We start from the raw sequence: 25,320 nt of genomic DNA on the forward strand, positions 1-25,320 counted from the left end.
GGGGGAGGGCAGTTTTCATGATGGAGAAGAACGACGGGGGGGGGGGTGGTAAGACCCCCCAAACTGAGCTGTGTAAAGAGGCTGAGACCGAATAATGGGCCGAGTCTTACCTTTCCTGAACTTCTCTGCCTGGTCGCGCCACAATTTCACCTCATTCTCATTGACCAACCTGTGAAGCAGACAGACAAAAATAACCACACAGAAACCGTAACAAGGGATGCCAAGGACCTGCAATCCTCAACATTCCTTGTGTCTGATTATCAGTATTATAGACCAAGTTGATGCAGTTTGAATTTGTAAGCTGCAAAAAAAAAGAAATTAGTGCTGAAATAAATCCTGCTGGGCTGAAAAATCTGTTATAAATGACTCTACAACCCCAAATCCAAATGAATACAATGATTTGTAAATCTCCTACACTTATATTTTATTCATAGTGGAGGACAAAAAACATATATATATTTAAAACCAAGGACATTTTAGAGAGGAAAAGAAGGGGGTGCATCAGGGTACAATTTTGGGTCTTCTAAGTTATATCTTTTTCGTGATGTGCCAAATATTTCCAGGTGGTGAAAGGTCCGGACTGCAGGCAGGTCCGTTCAGCACCAGGTTCTTGCAATGGCTGTGGTATGTGGTTTAGCATCATCTTGCTGAAGAATGAAAGGCCTTCCCGGACAAAGATATTGTCTATATGGGAGAATATCTATGTAAACCTTTAACCTCGTATGCTTTCTTTTCAGATGTGTACGCAGCCTATTTAATAGACACTACTGCACCCCCATACGATCAGATTTGAACTGAGCGCTGTGCAGATGATGAGCCCTCTGCTCTTTAGTCCAGAGGGCATGGAGTACATGGTTCCCATGAATAATTTAATGATCACAGGACAGTTTTCCATTTTGCATCACTCCATTTTAGAAGAGCTGTGGCCAGGACAAGACTGCCATATTTCTGGTTTATGTTCTCCTTTGGATGACAACGCTTTAACCTGCACTTCTGAATAGCATTGCCAACTGTGTTCTTTGACAAAGATTTAGAAGAGATTCAGAACTGTTTGAGCCCCCGCAGTGACTTCTGCCTGACAGCACAGAGATCACTGTCATCCAAGTGATTTTTCACCATTTTCCTGTGGCCACATGGATTTCCCAAGATTCGTTTGACAGTATAATGCACTACAGATTGTGAGCTATTAAAAGTCTTCACAACTTTATATAAAGTACAATGTTTCCTGAAATTGCTTCACAATTTGGAGATGTATTCTTTCAGGAGAGCTCCACTTGCTTCTGCCTAAAATGCTTCTTATACCCAATGATGCTACTGACCTGATGACAATTAACTTAGTAAGTTGCAAGATGTCCCCTCCCCCTCCCCCCCAAGCCTTTCGTTGCCCATGTACCACACTTTGTGTCATTAAATTGCTTTCAAAATTAACCATTTTCTCCTGTCTTTGGAACTGGGGTTATAAATATGAGGCCATTTAATGTGAGAGGGAGCATTAATCCTCAATTGTACAAAGAAAACTGTTATAAGACAGATGGAAATAGATTAGTAATGGGATGTTTGAGGAGGTCATGAGGTGAAAGACTGGAAAGTGAAACCTTGAACAATGGTGCGGGCCCCGGCTAGAGCTGAGGAGACAAACATGTTTCAGGCACACGACTGACACAAAGCTCTTTTTTACAATGAGTGAGAGAAAGAACAACCGACTGGAGGGAAGTTTGGCTGCCAGTGAGGATTTCTCTCTAATAATGATTCAGACCTAATTACTTCAGGTTACATAATCCACAAGGCAATTTAACAACAAAATGGTCAATCAGTTTCACGTCCACGAAAATTATTCAAACATGATAAAAACATTTTTTTTAAATCAGTTCTGCTTCAATTACCTCTGGATGGATTAAAGCAAAGACACACAACCTCTTCTTCATCCACCTGTCAAATAAGTACCTAGCATAGCTGCAGTAAATATGAGTGGTACATGAGCCTTAATGTCAGACCTGGCACAAGTGTGAGGATTCAGATCGTCATGGGGATCACAGATGATGAGTGCCTTTGCCTGCCAGTTGCTTCAATGCGCCCCTCCTCCATCCGCACGTCACGTCACGAGACCTATGTTTTCACCCGTTAACCACCAGGGTCCTCCGGCACGCGGCCAACGCGACGAGGAAATCTCAGTTCAGGCTCTCTTTTTCCAGCCACAGTTTACTCTGAGAGTTTATGGAAACAGAATAAGACTTTGGCAGGGATGTAAAGTGAGGGGAAGGTTCTGACCGCCGTGATGAGCCTGCGAGGGGGAAGAATGAATGTTCGGGGCTGAGACGCGGAACCACTTTCTGGAAAGAATTGCACTGGTGGCTGAATTAGTGAACAAAGCAGGAGCTGGCAGAAGCCAAGGTGCACCACACGGCATGCTCTCACCACAGAGACTAAACACAATAATCTCTGATTGAGAGCTTGGTTTAAACATAACAAAACTGAGGCGGGTGAGAGGAAGTATGATAAAAGAGAAGAGTGACAGCCTGTCAGAACGAGAAACTGAGGATAATCTATGCAGGATCTGTAGACGGAGCTACAAAGGTCTTCTCTTACTGTCATGTGCAAAAGTGTGTCACCCCTCTTTTAGTCTTTTTTTGTTTGTTTGCAAAAACATAACTAATCCGAGTGTAGTGGGTCTTACTCTTGGGAAAATACAGCCTTGCATGAACATATTAACTTCTCCTTCTCTCTGTGTGCCATTACTTGTTTACATCTATTAACCAAAAAAAATAAGAAAAAAAAAATCACTTTGGCAACACCAAGCACCCCCCTCACTATTTAAAAGGTTGCAGTCAGGTGCTGCTAAACATCTGCAGGTTTGCAGACCTCAGTTTAAGCAGACAATTGGTAGTTCACCAGTCTGGAGAATTTTGGTAAAACAATGACAAGAAGGCAATAGATAAGCAACAGCCTTAGAGAAGCTATTTGTGTTGCTAGAAAGAAAAAGGGCTACAAAACTATTCCCATAAAACCTGAATCTCAAATTTCTACAGTTAACATTTTGTCAAATAAAAAATGGCGGGTTAGTGAAAAAAGTGATATGTTGTTTTTCGTCTGAGGTTGGGTTTGCCTTTTATTAAGACCCAGGATGCTCAGTTGACTTTTACTACATCTTTTAACCATATGCACCCAAACGCAGGATAAAGAGAGGAACCCAAACTGCAGAAATGAAGAAATGACACAACACATCCAAAACTGCTTGATGTTCCTCCAGAAAATGATTACTTATCCCTGTTGTCCCCCAGATGGCTGCTTCGCCGCACCTCCACACGGCCGACATGGCTGACCGGCCCTCTTAATGCGATTAGAGGACATTTCTTTTGATCTCCAGTTTCCGCTTTCATGCCAGTTCATGCTCAGAGTGAAGCTTCCTCCGATTCAGCCCCGACCCCCCGCAGACACCTTCAAATCACCTCATCTTCTTGTGCCGTCACATTCTCTGTTCCCAGCATGAGCATTGCAAAGAAGCAGAATCAGATTACACCTGTGGCAGTTGCCCTTCGGGACGTTCACACGGAAGCTGATATCACGGCTTATTCTTTTCCCTAGAATTCTTTTACAGCTTTGTAATATGATCAGATTTTTAAAGAGGGCACGGATGGACAATTGACCTGGATCACCTACAATGCAGAAGACTGTGAATAAACACTCACTAAAATAAGGGATTCATTTGGACATTCACATCCATGCAAGGAAATATATCAAAACTGGAAATCTGTGTGCAGAACCTGCTGTATGTGATATGTGTCTCCGTTTGTGCAGCTTTCACTCACATGCGAATGATGTTCTTAACGTTAAAGTTGTCCAGGGGGGTCACGTCGGGGTCCTCTCCCTTGTCATCCTGCAGGACTATCTGCTGGAGGATTCTGTCCAAGAGCTGCCAGTGCTGCAGGCTGCCGCCTCCACGTTTATCTGAGAACACGGCCCAGCAATGACACACTTTATAACCATGATGCACCTTGGTCGCAACCCACTTTCCTCAGAGTGTGACACAGAGGCAAGAAATCGTTCTAATGGTATATTTTTTGCATGATTTGCTGCGACTTACAGGGCATCTGCAGGCAGTGGTGGAGGATGGAGAGGAGGTGTGGGTAGGAGTCTGTGTGGCTCAGTTTCTTCTTGATCAGCTCAAACATGGCAGCAGCGCTCTTTGTATCTACATGGGTCTGATAAGAAAGAGCAAGTAGTGTTGATTAACCCCTGTCAAACACTTAAAGGAGTGCCTTCTCTACAAATAAACCACAGTGTAAGGGCAATAGTGGTTCAACTCACCAAATCGAACCTTTTCGCCAGCTCTGAGTCATCTTCATTCCTCACCATCTCAAAGAAGTCCAAGTGCCTTGACAGAGAGGACAGACCAAAGTATTTAAAGCCGTCCGGACACTCCAAAAAGTTCTATCTTTTGTTTTCATCACCATGACAGTTTTTACATTCATTACATCCCTTAAACAGCTGCTTAGAAAGATTTTAAACTGATCACAAGCTGATAAGGCACCACTGTTGACGGAGTCATCTACACTGGGATCACCGCTAGAGTTTTGCACTCACGTATAACATTCACCGTTTGTAATTCAAAACCAGAAGTCTGAGTAAACATGCTCAGGATACAACGCACAGTAACGATCTTAACTCCAGAAACGTGCGTGTCAGATGGATGGAGGTGTGAGCTAGCTTAGCCACCTATACTCATTCACTTAGTGAAAAGTGTCGTGAAATTGTCTGCTACCCCTCCAGTACAGAATATACCGAAGCCATCACAGTGAAGCGGCGCCGGGCTCCGTGCAATGACTCATACAGGAGCGTCTGTGACCGACTGGTTTTATTCCTGTTCAACAGGGTCTAGGAAATCACAGTTGCAGAAGCACCGGACTAATATTTCATAGTGAAGAGTAACAAAAAAACTATCTCCAATGCTGAACAGGAAGAAGCAATCTGGGAAGATGGATTAATGGATATTCCTGGTATGTAACAGCGGGTCTGTCTGGGGTAATACTTTTCGGTTGTCACCTCCAAAAACAGCGTCCCATCAATACTTTTCTAAACATTTCTTCTTCAGAGAGTCAACTGGAAACACTCACCTGTCCAGGGTAGCGTTTTCATGCTCTCTGAGTTTGTCGATGACGGGCTGAATGCCCAACATGAGGAACTCGTACCTCAGGTGAAGGCGGAACTCCAGGTTGTCCTGGAAGTTAAAGAGAAGGCAATAAGTGGCGACACAGACCTGCGGCCCACACCTGCACCTGCAGTCCTGGAGACGTTTGTGGGTCAAAACTACACCCTCACCATTTACAAAACTGACCGTTTGTAGTTTCACATCAACAGTTTCATTTATTTCTTTTTATAATGTGTTTTATTTTGGTGATTTTTTAACATGTTTCAGGTAGTGTATGTGTGTGTTTGTAGTTGTTGCTGAAATGGTGATGTATTGTTTTGTCACTGTAGCTGTGGCATTTGTGGCTCAGCTGTCGAGTCCAAGACAAATTTCCCCAAGTGGGACAATAAAGTATATTGAAATGAATTGAATTGAACATGCTGATGGTCCCGGGCCAGGCCGTGCTGGTCACCAAAGACAGATTTCGTCTGAAAAACATCAGATGATGTTAGCATCATAAGTTAGCATGAGATAAACTAAGCTAAAACATGCAGGTTGTGTTGGGGTGTAAATGAATTAAGTTGGAAGCGTTCAGCTAACTGCTAAAGTACCTTTCTACAGAGATGGTGTCCGTCTTAGGTTTAAGAAATATTCAAATATCTTCAGAACCTCATGGGTGACATCTCAGAGGGTTCGCCCAGCTTTTTTGTTTCCAGAAGCCTGTGCTAAGCTAAGCTAAGCAGCTGGTAAATGTAGCTTTATATTTACAGCACTAACTAAGAAGATAGTATAAAAACAACTGCATTCAGCTCAAGACAGTTCAGATTTCTCCTTGCATGTGATCACAGTGTGTTTAAAAGGCAGCGGATGCAAACCTCTCCTGCTCCTGCATTGAGCACCGCGTTGATGAAGGACATGATGGCGGTCTTCAGGTTGACCTCATCTCTGTAGCGGCCCGTGCTTTTGTCCAGCTCGGTCAGCAGTGTCTGAAGAAACAGCACAGAGTGGAAAGTTAGTCAGCAAAATGTTTGTTTTACAGTGTTGAAATCATCACATACCCAACTGCACAACTCAAACAATGTGGCAAGCAAGGTGACACAGGAGCACTGTTCTCACCTCTCAAACCCTTCGCTTCATCTTAAACCGAGACTCAACATACTTCAGCAGCTCAGTCATAACTCAAACCAACATTCAAAGCCCTCCTACATTCATCTCCTGTGGTGTTAATTGAATCCATGGGGTATGATCTATCACATAACTCTCCAAGGGGTGTAACATGTGTTAACTCAGTCATGCTACTTACTACAACATTACACATACTGTGCTTTCAATGAGTCCTCATTTTTTCAAATATGCACAGTATGTTGATTAGTGCTGCCAAGCGATTACAAAAATTGAGCGATTAATTAATTAAGATCTGTAATTAATTAATCTAATTAATCGCTTGTTTAATCACACCTAAAAATTGCTGAGAAAAGCCCTCAACTTGAGGTGTTTTCATTTAAATTCATTACAATATTGTGGCAGATCAAAAGATTGATATATAACAAAAAAAAGTGGCTGTATAAAGTTATTTATTTATTTTTTTATCATACTCAAATAGATGCAGTCCTAGCATTTACATTTACTTGGCAGGAACATTCACCAGCCTCTTATTCGCAGACGAGCGCATGCGCGGTGCTCTCCTCCAGTCTAGTTTGAAAAGCGTTGCTGTGGCAACATCGTAGCTGCTAACATTAACTGTGGCTGCGCTCGCGAACGGGTGCTTTGTGTTTATGTGGCTAAACTTGAGCTGCTTCGGTGGTCAGCAAAGTCCTTTCCACAAAGAACACATAACTTTACCTTTATCAATGGTGCCTTTGGGGCGTTTTAGAAATGTAAATTCCCCAATTACTGGACCATCAACTTTCACCTGCTCCTCCAGTTTCACCTCTCTTCTCCGCTACTCACTGCCCCCCCCATGCCTGTCCAATGGGAGTCTACCAGCGTAGCTAACCACGCCCACACACAGTGACAGCCAATCAATGTCCACTTCAAGGTGTGACTGACCATTGTTTTCCACCCTACAAGAAGCCCACTGCACAAACACAGATTTCATAATAAAAGCAACTCGCAAACAGAAAAAGTAAAGTTAGAGATTTAAAAATAGATTAAGCGATTAAAAAATACAACGCGCTCAATATGTTTGTAATTAATTAATCGCAATTAACACACTAATTTGACACCCCTAATGTTGATCTAACATGAGGCCATCTGAGTCAACAAAACTAAAATAAGCTACCTTTTTAAAATGACTGCAGCTTGATTTATCTGAACGTTATCTCCTACAAAGTCCTGTTTAACCCATGTGCATGTGATGCAGTTACCATTCTTTGAGGGCACCTCAAGTCTGAATTTCTTAAACAGATTCTCTCATTAAGGTCATTTGACTTTTCCTGACCTGGAAGCGAGTCCTCTCAGCAGCGTATTTCTGGTAATGCGCCATGGCCTGCAGCACCTTCTTATGGCCATCAGGCACTAGGCAAACCGCCCCAAGGATCTCCAGCACCGCCACTTTGGTCTTGATGTTTTCCGTGCGCAGGCTCTGTGAGATGATGTTGATGCTCTGAGGGTGAGCCAGGACGTGTGCACGGCCCTGCGAGTTGTTCATCAGGGCCTTGATGCAGCCGATGAGGGAGGTGTGGACACGGCTCTCTGATGTTTCGTAGTCCATGCTGCGCAGGAAGTTGAGGAGGCAGGTGAGGCCGTCGAGTTCGATGAAGCGCGTGACGAACCTGATGAAGCACAAAATATGAACATTTAGATAAACACAGAAGAAAAAGTATGCAAATTCATCAATAACATTTGCAGTTTGATCATTTTAGCTGGACTTAAAAATGGACTTAAAAAATTAGAACCATAAATCTATACTTTAATGAATGCTACTCAGATTAAACAGTTGGGAGGTGTAGTTTAGAGAAACTTTGATTATCACTCACTGGAGAGACCAAATCATACGAGTCTTTGGCGCTACTGTACTAACGTAGTAAGTGTATGTACACGAGTACACCTGTATATACTCATACACCTGAAGACTAGACTAACTGATCTGCATGAGGTTGGAAAGGGATACACAGTCATGCAAAGCGGTTTACAAGTCTGTCAGCCCACAACCATCCAACTATCCATAACAGAGAAGGTTTGGAACTGTGGCTTCTCTTCCAGGAGGTGGACTTCCAGCCAAGATGACTCCAAAGGAACAAGCCAGAATATTCAATAAGACAGAGAAGAACCCATAAGGAAGTGTGTTAGCTAAAGGCTTGAAGACGTCACTGGAACTGGCAAACATCTCCACTCATGAGGCTACCAAATGCAAGTCACTGAACCGGCAAGATGACCACGGCAGGACTCCACAAGCCTGTTCCTGCACCGTGTCAATCTGCAGCACCACTTGGAAAATGTTTTGTGGACTGATGAAGAAAAGTTCGCTGGCGAAGGCTTCTCAGCATTAATTACTGGGCGATGTGAGTGCATCGTTCCAACATCAAAACTGCCAGGGTGGCTGTCAAGCAGCTGAAGCTTTGTAAAAGCTGGAGAATGACCTTGAACAGGAAGTAAAATCCGTAAAACAACTATCCTCACAGTCAGAACCGAGACATCAGTAACGCCATATGTCATAAAGATGCCCTGAAGACTGACATCTACAAATGTGTCTGAGCTGAAGCAGTCCTGGAAAGAGGAATGGGCCAGACTTCCTCCTGAATTTTGTGGAGCTCCAATACAGAAATACTGGAACAGCTTTCTTAAAGTCACCACTGCCAAAGGAGGTTCAACCAGGTGTTAATTCCAAGTAGTCTCTGACATTTCAACGTTCAGTTGTCAGCTTGATCACATTGTGTTTGACTTTTATTGAGAATTATTTGAAGATCAGATAAGCAGTTAACTCCAAAAAGATCACATACATGTTCTTGCTCATCATGTTGTTTATAATCTATTTAGATTCGTGTCAGTGTGTCAAATACAATTGTAAAGACCAACCAAAGTAGAAACAATTTCAAATCAGGAGCCATGATTTTGTTCTGTGGGGACTCACAAAGAGCCGGTCCAGCCTCACTTTATTCATTTCAATTGAGACGCTTCTTTTTTTTTTTTTTTTTTAAAAAAAAAAAAAAATATTTTTTTTTAAATATTTTTATCCCGGTTTTTTTCCCATTTTTTTTACCACCCCGTGGTCCTACCTACTGGCAGTCCTGGGCATTGCCATCCTCTACCAACCCTGCACTGAGCTCAGGTCTCCTCCTTAACCTGAGGAGTGAGCAGGCCGCATCTTTTCACCAGGCTTCTCCGGCCGAACGTAGCGCGTGGAAGGATCACGTTATTCCGGCCGGATCCTCCCCACCCCATCTGGCGCCCCGGCTGGCCAGAGGGGGCATGTATAGCCCAGGACTGTGTGCATGTTTTTGTGAGGGTAGCTCACACTAGCTACCCAGGGAAACACGGGGAGAACATACAAACTCCACACAGAAAGATCCTTTCGCCAACCCCACCCATGGTGTGGGCACTGAAGTCATGGGGGAACTAACACGCACTTCAGCACCCACAGCGTCCCCGGCGGGAATCGAACCCAGGACCTTCTTGCTGTGAGACCGCTGCACTACCAGCTGCGCCACCGTGCCCACTGAGACGCTTCTTTAACGCCCAAACCTCATCACATCAAATCAAGTTTATTTGAATAGCCCTTTACAATAACTAAAATGTACCCAAAGTGTTTTACATGAAGGTCCTAAAACAATAGCTTACAAAAAAGAGATAATTAAAACGCCCATAAAAAGTTAATAAGTATGTAAAATGCTACATAAAAAAAAAACAAAAACATAACAAAACATAAAACCAATATAAGCAAGTATTTACAACGACCCAAGGAAAGGACTTCTCTAGTTGCAGTTAAAAACTAGACTAAAAAAGTGGGTCTTGAGTTTTGACTTAAAAAGTCTGTGGCCGTGCAAATGTTTGGGGGCCGTTTACTCCATAATCTGGGGGCCGCCGAGGCGAAGGAGCGGTCACCCCTCTGTTTAAATGTGGATCTGGGGGCATCCTGTAAAAGCTGGCCTGAGGACCGCAGGGCACTGCCGTGGTCCTCAGGCCAGCTGAGCAGCAGAAGGTTACTCATCACTACCAAGTAAATGTTTCAAACTTACACTGAGCTCAGCCAGTTTCCTGCTTGCAGCCCTCCTTAGCTGCATTAATCAAAAAGTAATGAGTCACTGACCGACAGCAGAACAGCGACCGGCAACGCGTGTCAACAAGTGAAGGAAGTCACGTCCAGTCAGCACAATGCGGGCTGTTTTGTAAATGACGCTCCCACTCAATAAGATTCCTGTTAGGCCTAAACTATTTCAAACAAATGAGGGTTTGTGAGATGAAGAAAATGAAGACAAAGACCTGCAGAGGACGGAGCGGGGGAGTCAGATAACGAAAGGAACAGAGGAAAAAAAAGTGACAAAAGGAGCTGTTTGTTGTGACAACTATATTGGTGTCATAATTCCAACCCCATCTTGGCTCAAACACACGTCAGAAGATGTAAAGCATCGTATATTTATACCCACCCCTTCCCCTCAACCCAGATATCCAGCAGCCTTCATAAACAACAGAAACTCCACCTGGAACAGTCATACCTCTTATTTCCAGCAGTGCCTGAATGAGATGGAGAAGATCATACATGTATGCTCTCAACGGTGCGCTTAAACCTCTCAGCAGACAATGTGCTTCTTGTTTGGGTGCAGACGCTGCAGTCTCCACTCTGCACCAGGGTGGTAAAAAGTAAATTCATCGTATTATATATGACTTGATTTAAGGCAGACGCTGGAGCTGGAGCAAGGCAGAACTGCTCCAACTGTAACAGTTGCACATTTTATATCAGTGACAAGTATTTGGCCAGTACAGAAGGCAGCGATGGCCCAATGCCTGCTCGGGAACTGAGGGAGATTTCATAGTGGAAGAGAAATTAAGCTGAACATCCTCGTGATTAATGTATGGAAAGCAGAGAGTGAGAGATGTTGTTCTTGGAGTCTGAGTTCAAATGGATGGATGGGATTCAAAGCTTTGCACGCTGCCTGCTTTGATTCATTCTTTTGAATTGACAACCATTTGCCAGAAAACACATATGCACATGCACAAGCCATATAACCTGATGCATCTGTGTGTAGGTGAAGTTTAAGAGGAGTTGCACGCAAGACGTTTGCACAAAACGTACATTCATGGCTCCTTTAAAGACATTCACCTGTGTCCAATCCACTGTAAAACCTCCTGAGCTGACATGCAACAATTCCTTACTCCTCCCCTTCTATACTTTGTGCTCTCTCCAATGTGCACTTGAATCAATGAATCACATATCCTCGAACTCTGAAGTCCACTCCAGTCTTCTCCTACCCGCTGACATTCACGCTTAACCGACTGGCATGCAGCCCCCCCCCAGCGCCTTTCCCCTCTCTGAACAAGCGCTGCATACTTAAAAAAACCCACAAGGTTCAAAACAGCAAGCGTACAACCGCTTCTGCATACAATGTGATCGGCGGCAGAGCTGCAGAACAATGCTGAAGGTAAGCCAACCACACACAGACGCATCAAGATCTTCAAACAAGAGAAAAAAGGAGGCAGCATAGCTTGGAGTAAGATCAGACTAAACAAAAGTGACAGTGGGGGGGGGTGGGGGGGGTGCTGTATTAAGTCTGGGTCAAGACTGATCAAGATTAAAGCAAACATATTATTCCGTGTCTCGAGACTTCGCAGTTTCCTGAGTTCTTCATGACATTTCTGTGAGCTGTTTTCATTAATATACCACAAAGAAGCACGGCATAATCTCCCTTTTCAACCATGTATTTTCAGCTCTGTTCGGAGCATCCAGTTAGGGGGCGGAGCCAGAAGCTCAACCGCACCCCTTTTTGCGGGTTTGCCTCATTTAAAATTTGAAACTAGACTCACTTCCGAGGATACACAAATGCAGCATGATGTGTAATTGGGTGGAGTGAAGATGAGGAAGCTGGACACACTTCACACATGTCACACTTCTCAGCAAATTTAAACGGCTCACTGAACAGCATTTTTACAAGACCTAGGAGCTCCGAACAAAGAGAACGAAATATAATTTCAGAGCTTTTTATTTTGTCAAATACATGCTGAGCGGCAAATAAATTCTTTATTGTTTCATAATGCGTCTGAAACTCCCATCCAAAAAAGTAGTCTTGATTGGTTACAGAATCAAATTATGGGAGACAGAATAAGAACAGATGGATCTGCACACCAAATAGTTCACACGGAGATTGTTGTTGTTGTTGTTGTGGCATTTCAAGCACCAGATCTATTTCCAGACTTTTAGGGACTTATTCCACCAAAGAGATTGAAATGCTGGCTAAGAACTGGTGCCTCCCTTAGTACCAGAGGTACTGCTCTGGCCTCAGAGCTCTGCTGTTCTTGGACAGGGTAGGAAACTAATGAAACGTAATTAAAGAAGGGAGGAATACAAGCAATACAACGTGACATCAAAAGGAGATCGAGCCGCACCGATCAATGGAGTCAACCGTTTCCTTGCACCTCGTTCACGAAAGCGCAAAACATATATCGCAGCGCATCAACATACCAACCAATCAAACGAAACCCCTCTAAACGCAATATTTACAGTAGGAAATATCACATTCACAAACACCAAACGGCAACCTTCATAACGCAATATTAAGATGCTGCTTTTGAGGGAACAAACAGTGGGACCGATGTCCTTAGTGCACTCCGGTCCTCCACAGATATTCAGAGTGCACTAAAGGGAGGTCCAAACCACAGACGTAATGATGTAATGACATGGCTCTGAGTGTATGGAAAAAACAAAGCAGCAAAGTTGGAGCAACACTGAACTTTCAACACAGCATCTGGTTCAAGTTGGTCTGAAAGGGGCGTTGCTACCTTGCACTGATTCGTCACCTTAAAGACCCATCACATTCTTTGATAAACATTAATACAAAGCTATACTATCTCTATGAACTCTTCTCAGAATTGGAAACCCCCTCGACCACAGGCAGACAATACTCTTAATGAGCAGGACCAGGAGGAAAACATATCCAGACGGCCCACTCTAAATTCAGAACTCGGGTCCAACGAGAAGAATTGCTTGAGGTTTTAGCTGCGTGTCCAAAACTTTCTTCCTTTCTGAACTGAGGACGACCCTTGCGGCAGACAGTCTGCCTAAAAGCTGAACCACACGACTTATCTGAGTCCTACACTTCCACAAACTCCAGTGCTCATGTGTCCCCAGAGCATCTCTTCTGCCCTTCACATCACCACCACCTTGTCCCACACGTAGCATCTCCATCAAACACCTACTCACCTACATGCAGGGACACACATGTGCACTCATGCGTCTCTCTGGTTTAAAAGGGCCAGAATGTGCGTGAGGGCCCGGGAGGGTCGTCAGAAACGCCAGTCAAAGGCAGCTGACAGAGGTGTCTGCGACAGTTGGAGCAGCAGTCATTGATATCAGCTCTCCACTTGTGAGTCGTGGTGTGTAACTGAGCTATAGTAAAGGTTGAACAAAGGACCACCTGCATGAAACTGACACAATAAAACTCGTGGCCAAGGCACACATCTGCGATGAATACGTGCGTAAAATAAATATCAGGGTACGGACAGAAGTGTTCTCATGATTCATTAGCAGCTCCACTGGGGCTAATCCACAGCTCTCAATGCACTGGTGTCTCCCAGCTGGGTCCGGTCATCAGAAATATATCTCTATGACTTGTCTAGGAAGCCAGCAAAATGCATTAAATTGCATAATTGGAGTATATTTTAAACAGTATCACAGTGTTAGGAGGAAAATTTCAAGATCGCCTTTCAGACCATGGACTTGGTTTAACAACCTTATACTGTATACCCTAAACATTTTATTATTATGTGCATGCCAGCTGCTGCACGTATTGTGAGGAGTCACCTGGTGGTTGATTCACACCACTTTCACAGAGAAAACACATGTTTTGGTTGATTTAAAAAAAAAAAAAAGAATGTAAATGAGTTAGTTCGTAAATAAAACACAGATTAGGATCATGGCTGCAGCTTGACCAGGGTTGGAAATGAGCACCCACTCACCCAACAAATGTGGGTTTACATGTGCTTCGGTGGGTTAACTTGCTTAGACGACCACCACTGTGGATACAAATTTACAAAAAAACAAGTTGACCAAGCGGCAGACGGACAAAAATAACTGGTTTCTAACCTTGAAATTCACCACTTGTACAACTCAGGACTCCTGGACATTTTCCAGAAGCTTCTGCTACGAGAACAAACCCGTCAACATCAAACCTCAAAACATCAAACCATGCCACTAACGTTTCCACACAACAGACCACAACAAATGTCAATAATTGCACCAGTTTCTGTGTGCCGTCACATAAAATACCAACACACGGTTAAATATGTTAACAAGACGTTTAACTGACACTTTTCAAACATCCTGTTTTCTAACCACATGAAACGCTCTTCCCATCCACCCCATCTTGTGTAAAATGAAGTATATAGGAAACATCAGTGAAACAAATTAAATGAAAAATTAATCAACTTAAATATGTGTGCAGTTATTTCTTAAAAATCTAAATTGCATAATGACGCTGCAGCGATCTGACATGAAGGTAATTAGAAAAAGCTTGTGCTCTTACTCTATCGTGCCACTATTATCCTCACAAAAACTTCCATTGAGAATAATGGAAAACATTTTCCTCCTGACTGAAACGCTGGAGCTGATGTGCTGCCTGCTCTCTGTAGGGCAGCGATGTCTCCCGTCATCAACTCCTGCCAGCTCATCCAAAAACATGCCAGTTTAAAGTATTCCTGCTCTCATCTTACTTAAACGTGTTTCCATCCAAGTGGAAAGCAAATTTCTGAAATGTCAAACAGGAAATGTGCACGAGCACATTCACTTGGACGCCGACCAGAACTGTGCCTTTGCACGGTTTCGAGGCTACATTACACATTACTCCATCCTCACGGTGGAAGACAGACGAAAACACCGGCCTCCAACATCTGAGACGGATATGGAAACAGATCTTTAAAAATGGGTCTTAGCCTGAAAGACGGGGAGCAGCTCTGATACAGCAGTTGTGGACCAGTCATGTGACGAGAACCTTCTTTACATCACAACTGATTCGTCAGGACTGTTCCCATTCTCACTCATGGACAGATTTTTCTTTTTTTTGGGACAAAGACACAAATCACTTTAAATGAGATGCATTTTATTTCAAATTTTACAGATGGGGAAATTTATAAATGTTTATATAGAAGCCTGAAGAAAACACTCCAGTTCTTGAGACCTGGAAGGGACCTCTTCAGGCATCTCTCATCCACAGCAGTAATAAGATGATTGGCTGAGTTTACCTTTCAAACACAGAACAAACGGACCTTTAGCCTCACTTAACTGTGTATGTTGTGCGTATTTGCCTCTTTTAAGAAGAGGTAGAAGGGTTTGGTGAAAACTAACTGGGAAAGCTGCAGATCTGCAACCTGCAAATTAAAATCCCGGCTCATCCTGAAGGCCGGGGAAGAGCAGAGTTTTGTTTATCCTGAAGTACCATGCAATCTCATCATTGCAACACGGACCGTAAGGCAGTAGATCTGCTCCCTCTCCAGATATCAGTGTTGTATCCAGTAGTAATTACAAGTAACAGATGAAATGTGCCAACAGACCAACCCTGCGGTTATCTCCTTTTGTCCTCTCAGGATCTGGAGCTGCTCTAGCAACACCTGTTCCAGGTCTCTGTAAACACACCTGAACCCACCTGGCCCTCATTTCTGTCCGTTTCACTTCTCAGTGCGAAGTACCAAGAAATTATTCCGTCTTGTCAGAGAAGCCAACACACAAGTCCATTTAGGACTCTTTAGATTGTCTTCACGTTACTCATCTCTCCCACTAATGCAAATTGTAAATAGTGAAAAGAGACAACTCCCTCTGTCAGATCTGGCAGCAACATGTTTTCAAGCATAATATGTACATGTGTTGGTAGCAGATCATTCAAAGGGCTGTTGACACAGGAGCAAGGCGACCGGCTGATGTCGGCTCAAGTCAATATTCCTGCTGGAAGAGATTTGCAGAAACAACGTCCAGACAGCTGTTTTGAGAAACTCTGAGACGGCTGACAGCAGCCTGTGACTGCAGTGCTTCCTGGGCCAGGGCGGCCTCAGTGACCTGAGAGGAAAGTGTTTTTCCTCCGACCTCCTGCAGATGATTCACAACTGAAATGGCAACATTCGTGGAGCTTCACGTCTCGGATGCAAGAACGGCCACTTAACTCCTCAGCATGAACATAGACATCAGAACAGATTTACAGATGACTCAGGAAGACGTTTCAGAAACTACTTCACCGGACAGTTTACATACTGCAAACTCACTTACTCTAATATTTGGAAACTGCATCGACGTAAAAAACCAGGCGGTGCACATGTTCGAAGCAGGTTATATTTGACTGTCGGCTTGATTGGGATTTAATTTCAGCATTATAACACTAGATACATTTTTTTTAAATCCAGTGTCAGATGTTTACTTTGACTGTAGCATGGCAACACCTTGATTCTTTTATTTTTCAACCATTCAGGTGGAGGACTGCTGATGTTTTGTCTCAATGTCCTGCTGCAAGATTCACTTTGAGCTGCTTCAGGAAATCCACTTCTGACTCAAATATATCAACTTGCTTCACAGCGATACGGGACACGTGCTGGATGTTAAGCCTTATGAACAACGTCTCAGAAGGAGACTGATGTGGGGAGGAGCTCATGTTTCCCCCAGTAAACGGAGGACGTCCTGGTTCTGGGGCCCAATAACCCGAACCATCACCCCTCCGCCATCGTGCTTGACGGTTGTGTCCCTGCTGAAGTGCTGAGGTTGATTCTCACCAAAAACACTTTTGTTCTCACACACAAGTACATTTTCAAACCTAAACCATGATGCCATGTTCTTTTTTTTTTGAAAGGGTCTTTCTTCTAAAAACCCCAGATCTTTTTCTATATCATCATGAATCTTTCCATTAACTAGTATCAGAGAAACTCAAATGCAGCTCTTGAGCGTTGTGTAATTTGAACTGTATGTTAAGTCAACTACTGGGATGATTGGAAACATCTCATATTTTTGCTGATGTCTTTGCTTTTTTGGCATTGTGTTAAAACCACGGAATGCTTCCCACTAGCAAACTGTTAAACTGCTGTCATCTACAGTGGCAGTCGCCCTTGCTGCCCGTCTTTGAGTGGCTGTGGAGGTTCAGGAGGCACAGCAAGTGTCTTCTCCATTTTGACCGGTCAACTCTCCGGTTTCGACGGGAAAGCCCTTCGGCAAGAAGTTGCTTCCCAACATAGGATTCTTCATTTGGGAGTCACTTGGAATGGAAATATCTGCTAAATCAATTCAATGTAATCCAGTTTTTTGGTTTATCAGTATTTGGCGGCTACTTATCCTTTTCCACCCACTGCCTCTGAATTGTTACCGTACTTCGTTTTTGTTAAAGAAGTGATGAGGGTAACAGTTAATGTGTCGTCTTTAACGTGAGGTTCTATTCATTCATTTTTTCTACATAGTTAGGGACAGATGACTTCTCTTGTGATTGTGATCTTGTAAAAACCCCCTTTCATTACACAATAAAGATAGATATACATGATTAAATGGTATGACAGAGGAATTTTGTTTGCAAAAGCAGAAACGCCCTGGAAGGAGTTTTTGGAGTGAAGTGGGAAATCTTATGTTTCATATGTTCCAGCAAACTACATCTGGCTCGGCTCCCACTCAAACACATTAACCCCCAGTTTCACCAGTCACAATCAGAATGATGTGGTCGGTGCCTGACGCGTGACCGCTGACTGGTCCCTGAATCTGGACACGCCACCGAGACGACCCGTTTGTCTCACGCGATGACATGAAACAGAGGTTTTCAGTCCAAACATCTTGGCGAGCCGACGTGATTAACGAACTTCTGGTTTGAAGCAAAATACTAGTCTCATATGATTGGCTGAGAAAAATCTAACCCTCCTACAACTTGGAAACCTGTTGCAATAAAAGACACGTCTAGAACAAAATGAGTGTAAGCTGAAAATGTTTGTTTGTTTATCCTGTTAAAATGATTGAATGATGTATAAACAGTCAAGTCAAGTTTATTTATACAGCACATTTTAAACAACCTCAGCTGATCAAAGTAGTGCACAGGCCTAAGGACCATGGTATGACTGACATCTTGTGTTGATCCAATGACTTAATTTTAGCGTGCAGGAGCTTGGTCGGGATTGAAATAGTGTGCGGTTGCTCGTTCGGGATTGGCTGCCTGAGATCCACCTGAGAAGGATTTTTAAGTGCCAGGATGTGGAACAAGGAGAGGCTCACTGCACCCCCCCCAACCAGCCAGGCCTTCCTCCCGTAGTCAGGGGTGGCTCCTGTGTCGGAGTGGGCTGTCATTTATGTCGATCCTTGTTTTCGCCCGACTCTTTAGTTTAGGGAGGGAAGTCCTTGTCTTTTGGTTTGTTCATTGTGAAATCAGGTATGGTTGTTGTTATTGAAGGTAGTTCTCTGTTGTTTGTTATTTTGGCCTGAAGTGTGCCGATACCACCTAATGATATGGAAGAAAAAAATTAATGTATTTAAACTATTTATGCCTATTGACTGGTTGAAGGTTGAGGGGGGCGTGGGACCTCATTCATGTCGTCTCCTAAGCTGACTAAACGTGGGACATAACACTAAAGAAAATTAAAATCCCCAAATCAACAATTAAAATAAGCAAATATCGCTGATAAAACAAAATACATACTCACGCACACATCACTTTTTTGATTTCAAGGGGTCCACATGTATTTTCTTGCAACTGTAAATGTACAAGCAACTATCCCAAAAGCTATCCCAGTGACATCTGCACTTGGTTGGGGAGGTTGGGGGGGAGGAGGATGACTTTAAATAACCTTACAGTGTGTGTTCATATCTTGTTCTATATACAGTAACACACACCTCGGCATCTGCATTATCTTCCTGTGAGTGAGTGTGACAGCAGTGGGCGGCTCGCTAACAATGTGCTCTTTTTGAGCACTCTGCCTGGCACCCTACATAACGACCATGTGGTTGGTTCCTGCGGCCCTGCAGAGCAAGCTGGTGGCAACAAGGCCCCTCTTCACAACCGGGCCCAGCTGCATCTGCAAAGTGCCAGAAGGATGGAGGGAGGGAGGGAGGATGAATCAAAGCTGAATAAGGACAGACACCACCATGTCTCACAAGACACGGCCATAAAAACCACACACACACACACACACACACACACACACACACACACACACACACACACACACACACACACACACACACACACACACACACACACACACACACACACACACACACACACACACACACACACACACACACACACACACACACACACACACACACACACACCACCCGTAAAACTGGTGAGGTAGTTCAATTTCTCCCAAGCATCCAAGCTCAAAGCCATCTTTTTGTCTCAGACCCCCATCTGTCACCAAGGTGACAATGGCAGGATATTAACACACTACCCTGATGTTTCCCTGAACACCCATATTCAATGAAACGCACCTGCTACTCACATCACTGTTACAGGCCTGAGAACATCAGTATTTTAATGGTCCATCACTCATTCTGGGACAAAACCTAAACGACGGTGAGTGCAGGTGCATTATCCAAATGTTGACTGAGTCGTTACAGTCGCCTTTAAAGACGCTCATTAACTGAAAAACATACAACGAATGAAAGGAAGAAAGACAGACGACCATAGTGGAGGAGTAACTGTCAAACAAACAAAATGTCTAAAAAACAACGGACTTGGGTGACCTGGAGGTTCTGAAACTGACAAAGCCTTTATTTCCCTCTGTGCAGATGCTGACTGCACATTAACCTTCACAGGGCAAATTACACTATTTGACAACTTCAGCAGACCTACATAATGAATATTACAAAAAACTTACAACTCAAAAGACTTGCCAAAGGTGGTCATGAGTTGTTGCAGATGGCAGCTCAAACTGACCAACGATCAGCTGACTCAGCCGATGAAAATTATGCTGAATAACACCAGCAAAGGATCTGAATACTTATGACCATGTGATATTTCAGTTTTTCTTTTTCAATAAATTTGCAAAAATTTCTAAATTTCATTTTTTTTTCAAGATGGGATGCTGAGTGTACATTAATGAGAAATAAAATGAACTCTTTTAATTTTAGCAAATGGTTGCAATGAAACAAAGAGTGACACATTTAAAGGGGTCTGAATACTTTCCGTGCCCACTGTATCTAGTATCTTTTTTGTATCAGTCTGATACAAAAGTTTTCTCCCCACTCATCAAGTCCTCCAAGATACTTCAACCAACTCCATATGCCATTCGTCACTGTTGTTCATATTGTAATCATGGTGGAAGAACAAAAATTAAACGCAGACACATCTGCCACACAGACAGCCCGATCAGCATGGCTGGTTTTTATTTTCTGTGGGCATTTATTTAGTTAACGTGAGTTTAAAGGAGGCATATTCTGCTCGTTTTTCAAAAGCTGAAACAATTTCCTGAAGTCTTAAGGAATTCTCTGTGACACGCTTAGGCTAAAAATACACCAGAAAATGCTTCCTTTTCCACCATATCTCTGCAGTTTTGTTCAGCGCAGCTGATTTGAGGGGGAGGAGTTAGACGCACCACTCCAGTTTGACCAAGGGATTGCCCCTGATAACCAATCAGCTGTTACGATGCAGCTTCACACCCTGATCTGAGAAGCAAATGCTGCACGACGTGAAGCTGAGTTGAGTTACAGATGTGGAGTGTGGGAAATTCTACTCTGATCTGAGTAGTACTCTGACGCTGCGGTAAGAGTTATGACGAGGATTAGCAAAAGAGGTCATGTGTCTCCACTCTCAGCTTCTTGTAAAAGTCAGAATATAAAAGTCTTTCCCTCTCATACAGAGCTCTTCAGGGCTTAGTTCTCTTATCTTAAAGATCTCATCGTTCCATTTTACCCCAACAGAGCCCTTCGTTCAGATTGCAGGCTTACCTGTGGCTTCTTTAGTTATAAGGCTCCACTCTACCGTTAAAATTAGGCTCACAATTGTTTTCTGGGTAAAACATATGTGTGGCTCAAGGAACCCTGAACCGTGCTGTTAGGGATAGATTGCTGGAGGACTCCCATGATGCACTGGGGTCTTTCCTCTCTCCGTTCACTTGAATCTTCTTGTATGTAGAGCATTTGTCATTATTACTTTGTGTCTCATAGACAGATATCTGAGGAATCTCTCTTCTCTCATCTCAGACCTGAATTGGACCTAATTTTAATATACATCAGAACTGAATTAGAATAAATGCACAAAAAGAAAAAGAGAGTATGAAGAAATTAGAAAATTAGATCCAAAAATAGTTGATTTAAAGGGGACCTATTATGAAAAACACGTTTTTTCTTGCTTTAACATATATAAATTGGTCTCCCCTCAGCCTGCCAACTCAGAGAAGGAGGAAAGCAAACATATTCTGCAGTGTCTGTACACCCCGCCCGGAGGATCCTTCCAGTGTCATGTGACTTCTACGAGCCGTGTAGAATCTGCTCCCGTTGTGAGTCATGACGGGAGCAGATTTCCATAGGTCGGCCTCCGCTGCTGAAACCACACCCACAACTAACTCCGCTGGCCGGAGCGTCTGCCATTGTTCTGTAGCGGTGGCTGTTTCCACAGCGAGGGACAGTAATAATGAGGTTTTGCATCAACACTTACCCTCATAAAAGGATCAGTACCAACAGTACAGACCCGGCAACTGCACACGAGTCAGCGGTAAGTGACGTTCATTTTTTATGTTATTTATATTTGTTTACAAGTATGATCTTTGCATGGGCTAAGTATTTAGCTTAGCTCCGGTGTTACTCCGTGTTATGGAGCTCTATTAGTACCGTAATACATTTTCTTCTGTTTATGGTTTCAGATCTTCCAAGCAATGCACCTGAAGCTGTTCAACGACACCTTCAGAAGAAATGCACGGCCCTTCCTTGAGCCAGCAATAGTGCATAAATGTTATTTATATACAACTTTTGTTTTATTTTTTTTAACAATAAAGTTGCCATTTCTGAAAATTCAGTGTTGTGATTTATTTACAGTTAACATGATGCATTTGTCTTGTAACATAAGAAATGAAATTATGAGGAATTGGAGTAAATAACTGTGGTGTAACTGTTTAGAATTCAAATAAATCTTCCTGTGTGAAGACGAGGTGACTAAAGGCTGATTTATGGTTCCGTGTTAAACCAACGCGGAGCCCACGGCGTAGGTTACGCGTTGATTTAACTCAGAACCCTAATTCAGGCTTTAAGATCCGTTTACACCGGGTCATAAATGCATGCGAGCGTCCGACTATCGCGTTGAGCTGCGTGACATCGGACGCTCTCTGTCCACACTGAAACCGTTAAACTCGCGGCCAGTTAGGACAGTCCAATACAAAATAAAGCAATGGAATTGATTTTCTCACTGAAGTTCAATCGGATCGCATGGGACACGCTTTGTGTACGCAGCCGGCTGCTCTTCAGCCTGGAGCGATGCTTTGTGTCCTCCCCTGCTACACGTCATTCAGGCAGCCAATCAGCTTAGAGCCTCATTATCATAACCTCCCCTCCCCTCAGAATCTCTCATAGAGAAGAAGGTAAGAAGCTATAAAAATAGAGACATGGCCCACAGGCTGAATTTCTCATTTATGTAGAAAAAACAAGCTTTTGATTGTTTTTAAGACATTCAAGGCCTGTTTAAAATATACATTAAATGCCATAATAGGTCTCCTTTAAGCAAAAACAACACTGCATCCGCGTAACAAAAGGACATATTTTTTGGCCCCGTTTCATAAATAATTTGAAGTAGAAACTGAAAAAGTCGTATCAGTGGACTTCTTCCAACAACAAATGCAGATGGAGCAAACACAAATGCAACCATGCAGACACAGACTTGACCTACAAACCAACAACCCAGACGTGACCCAGACTTCAAAGCTGCCCGGAGTTTCTGTCGCCCTGCACTGCAGGTCTGCCACGTTACCGCTCCCCTTGAGAAAACCCAACCAAATAACCCACTTTGATCCAAACCACAGCATCACACAAGATATGCAGGCAGACGGACGGCCCAGTATGAGTGGGATGTCCAGTGTCCTTGAACAATTCTCTGCGGTGATGACTGCAGCCAAACAGCTGCCCTTGACCGTGTCAGTTGGTTTAAAAATATCTGCAACTGGTTGCAGTTCAGTTGTAAGTAATTAAATACTGTAGGTTCATTCCCAAACACAAGAAGCTGACTTGACGGAGAGCAAATCATTCCAGTGGCATGTTATATAATTAGCTGTAATTCGCTTGAGCTGATGACCTCAACAAGTGAAAATGTTGCTTTATCTAACCGAGTGCCATTTTGTGCAGGGCTCAGAGAAAAACAGTGGGAATGTCCACTCACCTCATTGGCTGAGTTCGGAGCGCCGTCTTCAGATCTTCAACCACCTTGTTTCTCATCTCCATTTCCTCTTCATCAAAGGCAAACAATGTCTGCATCTGCAGTGACAAATGCAGGTGTTAGCAGGACTATTAAATTCACAGAGCTGGACTGTAGATTTACAGCAGAATGGATGGAAACAGACCAAAGTCAGGGACCAACGCTACAAGGCTCAAAGATGCTTCCATTCTCATCTTTGTGGTCCTTAATAAAAGTCCACTCTACTAAACATCTAACAACATGGCTGGGGTCGATTTAACTCTGGAATGGACCTTTAATAAGAACTTGGCCCCCTTACTTCACAGCTAAATGCATTTGTTTCAATCAAACCCAGTAACACATAACCAGCGTCTTCACTCAGATCATGTTTCAGCCGACAAAAAACCAATGCGTTTTAGCTCTTTGACTGTCCTTTGTTTTGGGAGAACTGCTAGAATATGCCACGAGAAATCATGCGAACTTTAGCTCTAATCAAGCTTACAACAAATGGAGCGCATAATGAAAAGCATTTATACTGGTGATAGCCTTAATGCACCTCTGCATCACTTAAAAGCTTTCGTCAGTAACATCTAAGAGCTGTTGTTGTCCCATTAGTCACGGCTTCTGTTCAGTCTTTCCAGGCATTTTCCACGGCAGCTCGCTGCCAAGTGCTCAAACTGAGAAGGCTTCAGCCGTGGAGAAAGCTTGTCACAGCGCTGCAGATTAATCTGGCACTTGCTTGAATGTGGTCTTCTTCTCCAGCCCTTAAACATGACATCCAGGTTAAAGTTGGGTGTTAATATTCCACAGCATGACTGACAGCTCTTCGTTACCTACCAGACACCTGATGCTTGACTACCTTGCAACAACTCCAACTTGCCTGGTCTGAGTGTGTTTAATCTAGAAACAGTACAGTCAAAACATCCATCATGTCAACTTAGCCTCGAGTCCAGATGGCTCGGGATCTCTGAGCCAGGAGCTAAAGGCTCTGGCTCCTGTTGCTCTAATGTGATCTTAGTCAATGGGAAGTTGGACTCCACGAGTGTTGGGGAGCGTGAATGATTTGGTCGTGCTGTGAGCCAGCTCCCCACGTCAATGAGTGTAGCCAAGGGCTCCTTCCTACATCTGCTATTTGTAAGCTCATTCATACCTGTGGCCAACATCCACACAAGGATACCATTACAGCCTGTTGGTAAACCAGCAGACCGTACTTCTCTAAATCTTCATTATGGGAAGTGCCCCCCAGAGCCCAAACAGCGCTTTGGAGCTTGTCATCAGAGCTCTGGTCCCTGAGCGATGAGTGCTGCTCATCTACGTCTTAACTTGGACCATATGGATCACTGATACTGAAGAATTACTTCAGGACGCAAGAAGAAAAAGAGAAACAGACAGTACTGCCAAGATTCTGAGTCAAAGTCACGTATGAGTACTACTGTAAATCTAATTAAAGCATATAAAAAGAATATCAATAACGACCTTTGAGGAAAAATTATTTGATTTTCGCCTAAAAAACAATTTTTCTACTTGTTATCCCGTGGCTTTACAAAATTTATCGTTATGCCTTTTAAATCTCTAAATGATCCATTTATCTACATTTGTGCAGTGAATCGCTCTACATGAGACAACGGTCATTTTCCTGCAAATAAAACATGTGGAGGTCTTCTTTAGGGGGACCAAGAATCAGAATGTGGAGTTGATGACTGCAGATGCAGTTTTGAG

The 25,320-nt window shown here is 43.4% G+C and overlaps 1 protein-coding gene across 6 annotated transcripts in view; it reads right to left on the reverse strand.

Moving 5' to 3' along the window:
• The window catches only part of daam2 (dishevelled associated activator of morphogenesis 2), a 133,235-nt gene that overhangs the window by 24,554 nt on the left and 83,361 nt on the right, over nt 1–25,320 (reverse strand). For all 6 annotated transcript variants that reach the window (XM_061743113.1, XM_061743115.1, XM_061743117.1 and 3 more), the window contains exons 5-12: nt 23,587–23,681; nt 7,566–7,899; nt 6,001–6,111; nt 5,112–5,215; nt 4,306–4,372; nt 4,082–4,199; nt 3,807–3,945; nt 111–169 (exon numbers count right to left, since the gene is read on the reverse strand). In XM_061743113.1, the coding sequence (XP_061599097.1) occupies nt 111–169; nt 3,807–3,945; nt 4,082–4,199; nt 4,306–4,372; nt 5,112–5,215; nt 6,001–6,111; nt 7,566–7,899; nt 23,587–23,681 (1,027 nt within the window). The remainder of the gene's footprint in view (nt 1–110; nt 170–3,806; nt 3,946–4,081; nt 4,200–4,305; nt 4,373–5,111; nt 5,216–6,000; nt 6,112–7,565; nt 7,900–23,586; nt 23,682–25,320) is intronic.

The sequence above is a fragment of the Cololabis saira genome, chromosome 16 (assembly GCF_033807715.1).
Source record: "Cololabis saira isolate AMF1-May2022 chromosome 16, fColSai1.1, whole genome shotgun sequence".
Classification (NCBI taxonomy): domain Eukaryota; kingdom Metazoa; phylum Chordata; class Actinopteri; order Beloniformes; family Belonidae; genus Cololabis; species Cololabis saira.